The sequence below is a fragment of the Notothenia rossii genome, assembly GCF_949606895.1.
Source record: "Notothenia rossii genome assembly, chromosome: 8".
In the NCBI taxonomy this organism is placed as follows: domain Eukaryota; kingdom Metazoa; phylum Chordata; class Actinopteri; order Perciformes; family Nototheniidae; genus Notothenia; species Notothenia rossii.
In genome coordinates this window covers 31,412,448-31,420,437 of record NC_136906.1, presented here as the reverse complement: position 1 = coordinate 31,420,437, position 7,990 = coordinate 31,412,448, and the positions used below count along the sequence as shown (strand labels likewise).

The window sequence follows — 7,990 nt, the reverse complement described above, 5'->3', positions numbered from 1 at the left end:
ATATGGTTGTATTATTTGTGTTCCATAGTTCTAATATTGATGTTACATGTATGCTATATGGGTCTTATAACAGTGTAATATACGTGAAATAATTGTGTAACATAGGTACAATATGGTTGTTAATACAGGTGTAATCATAGTGTCATAGGGGTGTTTTAATCTGTAATTGGGCAGTAATATCAGTCTTATTACAGTGTAATAACAATGTAATATATGTGTTACATGGGTGTAATATGGGTTTAATAACAATGTAATATGAGTGAAATAATGGTGTATCATTGGTGTAATACGGGTGTATCAATTTGTAATAGGTGTAATAACTGATATATGGGTGTAATAGGGGTTAGTAACGGTGTAATTATGGCGTCACATGGGTGTAATATTTGTGTTAAATAGATCTAATGGTATTACATGGGTTCTGTATGGGTCTTATAACAGTGTAATAATAGTTAGATGGTTATAATATGGGTGCAATACGGGTGTAATAATTGTGCATCATGGGTGTAGTAGGGGTGTATTAATGTGTAATGTGGGTATTATAACAGTGTAATTCAGGTGTAATAACAGGATTACGTTTTTAAGCAAAGGTACTTAGTTACTTTCGCCCACTGCCTATTACTGGATTCAGATATTTAGAGATTAGAGGTTGAATAATAACTACATCTTATGTTACAGAAAATTCAGACACGCTCTGAGTTATCTTTAGTTTTATTTGCGGAAGCAGAGTAAAGATGTTCCATCACATGAACACAAACCGGATTGTCGTCAGGATGGAGCTGCGGCTGATGAAGAGGAAGGAGAAATCTTCATCAGTTTTCAATTGTCTCCTCGATGACTTTTGTGATGACGGTGGTGGTCGTGGTGTTCGAAGTGTTCGAGGAGGAGGAGGAGAGAGCGGAGGAGGAGAGAGCGGAGGAGGAGATAAAGGAGGAGGAGAGAGCGGCGGACCTGGGAGACGAGCACAGGAAGTTACAGTAAGTTTAAAAGATCAAGTTAAACGAGAAAAATTGCCCCTAAGTGTTAGAAATATTCAGAAATACTTTACATAATTTTTACATTAATCCGTTTTTTATTAAAATAATTGGTTTTATTTTCATATTTTAATTCTCTTATTATGTTGCACCATTAGTGAGCACCAGGAAAAGCGCTATATAAATACCATGTATTATTATTATTGTTATTATACTAATATAGCAAATCATCTGCTACTTTTTTGAGTACGCAAAGTGAAAGTCACTGTGTGGTAAATGTTAAATGTTTTTTAGTGTTGAAGTTCATACATCACTGACTGATTTTGATTTTTGATTTCAAGCTGATTTTCTCCTCTTACCCGGCGACCTCTCCATCCAGCAGCCTCCTGTACTCGGCGATCTCCATCTCCAGGCGGGTCTTGATGTCCAGCAGCATCTGGTACTCCTGTCCCTGCCTCTCCAGGTCAGCCCTGAGCTGCATCAGCTGCTCCTCCATGCTGCTCACCTGGCTCTGGAACATGCTCATCTGCATGGAGTAGCGGTTCTGGATATCAGCCAGCTGCGATTCAAGGGAGGCTTTCTGCGGGGAGACAGTGAGTTTAATAATAGCTTGGATTTATATAGCGCCTTTCAAGGGACCCAAGGTCACTTTACAAGTAATAGGGCAAAAACAAACATAACAAAACATAAGTCAGACAGACAAAACAACAGATCGATTAGGGGCCGAAAGCCTTGGCAAACAGATGGGACTTGAGGGCCCTTTTGAAGGCGTCGAGTGTGGGGATGTTGCGAATCTCCGCACTCTTTCTTTTGTCCCTTTTCAGTCTCATAACTCCCATTCTCCTCTCAGGTCATTTATTTGACTGTATCCGAGAACACTATTGTTCCCATGTCGAGTATATTTCTTGTATGTTTCATGTTAATTCATCTTGAACACCTCCTAAAATAAGAATCCTATAAAGAGTTCCATATTCTGTGTGTTCCTTTTTTTAATCTTTATATGCCGTAAACAGATAAGCAAATAAAGGTTTGGAGGAAAAGTTCTTGCATGAGCTCTAAAACGCATCGTCAAAGAATGAATCTCAAAACCCTTACCGAAGTAAAAGTAAGTTTATCTGCAACATTTTTTATTAAACAAAATGCAATTTGGTTTATTATTGAGAAGCAGTGAGTTAGAAGTCACGTGTGAGACTTTATATCGTCCCAACTAAAGACTGTATAATAATTATACTTATAACAATCATAGACTGTGTAAAATAATAATAATAATAATACAAAGGAAAAATTATATTATATAATAATAATCATAGAAATAATAATAATAAAACATATTGTAAATAAAATCACCATCATCTTAATGAATAATAATCCTACTAATTAGAAAGACCATAAACTACATAAAATAATAATAATAATATTAATAACACAAAAATATATATAATAATAACCATAGATTATTAAACAGCAAATACATTTAAAAAACGAAATGTAATGTAACTAATTATAGATTTTGTAATAGTTGTTATAATAATATTGACTGTATGAAATAATAACAAATAGATAAAAAGTTATATACAAATAATATGAATAAATAAATAACTAATAATAATAATAATAATAATTATTATTATTATAAAACAATAATAATAATATGAATCATAATCGTAAACATAATTATATTAATAATAATTATAATAATACAAATAATAATGAAAAAAATGATAATCATAAAACAATAATAATATTACTAATTATTATAATAATAATTAAAAAAAAGAAATATAATAATAATCACCATGCTCATCTGAGACTGCAGCTCGATCTCCAGAGACTGTAGCGAACTCTTGGTCTCTTTCACCTCTGTGCTGGTGGTCTGTATGCTCATGATTGTGGTCTCCTCCTCCTTGGCGATAGCCTCCGACTGCGAGGAGCACAGGAAGTCAGCACAAACCATCCAAATAAAATGTTCTCGCATTTCTCTACCAGGGTTTTTACCTTGGTGGCGTACCAGCTCTCCAGATCACGCTTGGTTTTGGCGTTGATGGCCTCGTACTGTTCCCGCATCTCTTCCAGCGCTTTGTTCAGATCCTCCTGCGGACCGGCGTCCACCTCCACGTTCACCTGGCCACTCATATGGCCACGCATCGCCATCAGGTCCTTGCGGGAGGGGGAGTGGGGGTACATACACACTCAAATCAGACATTGCTAAGCATTTGAGAAAGGTCAACTTCATCATTATTTTCTAAAATGAGTCTCCACAAAGATATAGTTCTGCTGGAGACTAAATCATTTTGTGTTGTAGGCTTTTGCCTTAAAAAGTAAAAACACTCAGATCAATTGATCTATCTATCCATATATCTATCTATGAATATTGCAAGATTAATATTTAGTATTCATCGATTTGCCAGCTCATAGAATCCTCTTGTAATAAATAACTAAATGATATCATCAGGTTTTTAACAATACAGTAAACTCCCAGCGCGGGGAGGAAACACAATTAAACTGGCAGGAAGTACTCAAACAGGAAGCGCTCACTTGACAAATGATTGAAATGTACTTTATCTGAATCAGAACCCTGCTTAATACAAATACAAAATGATTTATAGTCTGTCGGATGCTCACTCACATATGTTGGGCAATTTTGCACAATTAGCATTTCATTGCGTTAATTCATGTGGACATGAAACACCATGAAATGTTTTCATGGTGTAAAATGGAAGTTTGAACCTTCAGAGTGGCCATATTTATACAGGTTATACCGGTAAAAACTGCCATTGTTGATCATGAAAATGTCAGAAAGGCATTCAGTATCCTCATAACCTCCAAAACCACTCCAAAATTGTCCAAATTAGCCATGCCATTTTTTAACTGTTGTTTAAAAGCATTATAGGCTATAATGCTATTTAACGCAACTGATGCTAATTGTGCAAATTGGCCAATTACGTGAGTTAGCATCCGGCAGTTTGTAATTACTGGGGGTACAATACATTTCTAAGATAAACTTTGGGGTACTCAACATTTCCTGGTTCACAGTGCTGGCAACTACAGATTATATGTTAGCACACTAATAGTACCTCCTCATGGTTACTCTTCATGGACACCAGCTCTTCTTTCAGAGCGTCCAGTTGCATGCTCAGGTCCGTCATGGCGCTGCCGAGTTCAACCTTCACCATCTTCAGCCCGGCGATGTCCGCCTCCACAGACTGACGCATGGCCAGCTCGTTCTCATACCTGCACCATCACATGAGAGCAAAATAAATAATTTAAAAGCTTTGTTATATATATATATATATATATATATATATATATATATACACAACTTACTATTATTTTATATAAATAAATGCATAACTTATAAGTGATATACCCCAAGAAATACACTATTTTGTTTTCAAGGGGCAGAAAAATGGAAGTTCACAGACATTAAAGGTCACCTATCTTGCTATTTTCAGATCAAGGGAGGCCATATCATGGATTATCAAGGATTATTTCTGAAATAGTATGAAGCTCAAAGGGTTTCTCTCTTGCCGATTGTACCACAAGGTGAGTTCCTTTTTATTTCCTGCTTTTTCACACACATGCTCTCCAGTACAGGTTAGCTCTGAGTGTTAGCGATGCTAATGTACACACCAACCATATTACGTCCAAAACAGTCGGGAATTGTTTCTGATAGTTCCGTAGGTCTACATTTCCGATATTACGTCATATCGGCCGCAAATCTGTATCCGCTCATTGTACACCCGTTTTTAAAAGATTTAGGTACGGAGTAAAAGAGAGAGGGTTTTATTTTCTGACGCTGCATGAGTTCCCTGACACACCGGGGACACATATTTATGTAGAAAATACATTAAAAAAGTGCATTTTGCATGATAGGTTCCCTTTAAATAATAAATAAAATAGATAATAGTTTTATATTGATAATAATAATATAAAAAAGTTACAAAACTAAGGTTATAGCAATTATAATAATAATAAAATTGAAATAATAATAATAAGAAAAATAGTGATAATAACAATAGTATTTTTAATAATTAAAATAATAAAATACAGTAAAACAACTTCTTAAGCGGTTATAGAAACATTTATTAAAAAATAGACTTTTTATATTGTGATATTTAGTCCAGCTGCAGCGTTCTTCACAGCTGCCAGCAGTGGGAGCGCAATGCAGATAATAAAATCCTGCTTTTTAATATTTAATTTAACAGGAAAACACTTTCAGTGTTATTTAAATTGCTATTGATTTTTTGTCACTGATATTTGTGCTTTTCGTGTTTCATATGTTGCAGGAGAGGTACAAAGGTAAATAAAAAAGAAATGTTAATAAAGTTAGACACAGATAATTACATTTAAATGATGATACATAAGGATAAGTAAATATAAGTACAGATAAATAATGAGGTACTGACTTGACCCTGAAGTCATCCTGAGCCAGTTGGGCATTGTCGATGCTCAGGAGGACAGTGCCTTTGACCAGGATGGCTTCCTGGATCTGAAAACACACAAAAGGTTCAGAGGTGAAATATCAGTCTGTTCAAGTCAGTGCCGTTTTACACACACACACACACACACACACACACACACACACACACACACACACACACACACACACACACACACACACACACACACACACACACACACACACACACACACACACACACACACACACACACACACACACACACACACACACACACACACACACACACACACACACACACACACACGATTCCATTTTCATCGCCTCGAGTCAGATTACTTTATGTTCTGGTTCAGCTGCTTTCCTTTTTTCACTGCTGTGATTTATAGAAGACATCTGACATCCTGGGGTTTTTATAGTTACATGTTTTTGCAAGACATTAGTTCTGTCATTGAAACAAAGAAGATTTTATTGCTTGCTTTTTACATTTTTCTTCTTCTCTCTATTCCATTTATCTATTGTTCGATTTTTCTTTTGTGAATAAAAGAAGAAAACCAGCAGTAATTTGTAACTTTGTTTTTATGTATTTTTCTTTATTTTCATTATTTACGATAGTTCAGAACTGCCATAGTCAAGATCATGAAATCATTTTGTGCTTGTTATTCTGAAAGAAAAATACAGCATTTTTTCCCCAGAATGATTGTGTTGTTATTAGGACTTTGTCAACTTTAGATCATTAACTCAGTAGACTCATGCACTTTGTCTTTCATAGAGTACATTTTTTTTCTCAATATTGCATTTATTTAAGGGTAAGATTTTGTATGTTATCATGTTTTTCAGTTCCACTCATCGGGACATGATCTTTTATTCCTCCCTATTATTTACGGAAATTAAAGGCTGCCATAATTAAGATTACGAGTTAATTTTCTTATTTTCATCTTGAAAAATATATATTTTCTCCAACATCATTGTCCTACTATTAGGAATAAAATGTTTGTTAACTCAGCTAATTTAAGACAACAAATCCAGATTTTAAACCACAGACCCCACACTGGACTCAATTTTCCATGCTGCCCCTCTTTCTCACCTTGCCCTGCAGCTCTGCGATGGTGACGTAGAAGGGACTGTAGTCTCGGGTGCTGGGGCCGACCTTGCTCTCCACAAACTGTCTGATCTTCAGCTCCAGCTCTCCGTTGGCCTTCTCCAGCGCTGCCACCTTGGCCAGGTAAGTGGCCAGGCGGTCATTGAGGTTGTTCATGGTGGCCTTCTCATTGCCGATGAAGCTGGCATCTCCACCACCGCCGCCACCACCTCCACCTCCAAAAGCAAAGGCTCCACTGCCTCCACCACCACCACCGCTACCAAAAGAGAAAGCTCCACCGCCTCCACCACCTCCACTACCGTAGCCGAAGCCGCCACCGCCACCACCTGCAGAGTAGCTCATGCTAGACCGGGAGACCCGCGTACCCCCACCTCCTGCTCCTCCCGCCACGCTGAAGGAGCTCATGCCTCCCGTGGATGCTCGCCCCATGCCGATGCCACCGTAGCCGCTGCCAATGGAGTTGCGGTTCGAGTACATCAGGGCCATGATGATGGAGGTGTGTGTCAGAGGAGTGAGGAAACATGCAGGAGGATGCTCCTTTTAAAGGTGCTCAAATGGGCAGAGCTGCAGGTGATGGGAGGGGTCGATGCTCCACACCCTCCTCCCCCCCCCCAACCCTCTTATGTATGGACTTATGTAAGATTCGAATGTGCTTGTGCTTTCTAATATCTCCACACCATTTTTGTAATACTTCTGCTTTAGTACATATTACATTTCTTACTGCACTACATTTTCACATCTTAAGAGCTCTTCAGGATTTATTTGATTAATGATGATCTACCTGTGCAAAGCTGCAGGTTTGTTTGAACAGACACACCATAAAACGGTTCTATTCTGTTTTTACTGCTGCTCATAAATACCAAGAGAATGTGATCCATCTCTGACAGCCACACACCCTCGAAACTTACCAGTAAGGCGACTGCATTCCTGACTCCAACTTTTAACTGTGCTGCAACAGTCAGCTTACATAAGTTCACCTGCTAACATTGCACCAATAATTACAATACAAAATAATTGTATAATGAAGGCTTTCAGTTTGGATACTTTACGGGTGCGTTCAATCCGGTTTACTTCCTTACTTTTCTGAAACAAAATCATATAAACTGATATGTTGATTTTCGTCCTGTGTCATCACAATGGGAAATCAAATTATTTTGACAGAAGTTTATTCAGCTCTTTATTGCTTCGCCACAGATGTCATGATAGCAGAAAGTCTAGATATATATATTTCGCTGACTTATAACCAACCTGTCTCGACTGCCTATGACTGACACAATCTAAAGAACAAACAAAAAAGGTCAAATTTTTCAAATTAAGTTCCTAAAATGATTTGCCGTATTGAAAGCTGATGTACCTGCAGGATTGTTGTTTATCTTAGTTTGCATCTTCATGTTTGATGCACTTATTGTATGTCACTTTGGATAAAAGTGTGAGCTAAATTAATTGTAATGTAATATATCTGATGTGTATTTACATGTTCTCTGGTGTCACAAAGAG

At 37.2% G+C, this 7,990-nt stretch overlaps 1 protein-coding gene across 1 annotated transcript; it reads right to left on the bottom strand.

Moving 5' to 3' along the window:
• Positions 1-690: 690 nt before the first annotated feature.
• On the bottom strand, positions 691-7,016 carry LOC307015539 (uncharacterized protein). The gene is made up of 7 exons (XM_079644210.1): positions 6,479-7,016; positions 5,378-5,460; positions 4,046-4,202; positions 2,967-3,128; positions 2,767-2,892; positions 1,331-1,551; positions 691-948 (listed from the first exon to the last, which is right to left on the bottom strand). Exons 1-7 carry the CDS (start codon positions 6,977-6,979, stop codon positions 810-812), a joined length of 1,389 nt encoding a protein of 462 aa, XP_079500336.1. The 5' UTR covers positions 6,980-7,016; the 3' UTR covers positions 691-809.
• Positions 7,017-7,990: the final 974 nt, after the last annotated feature.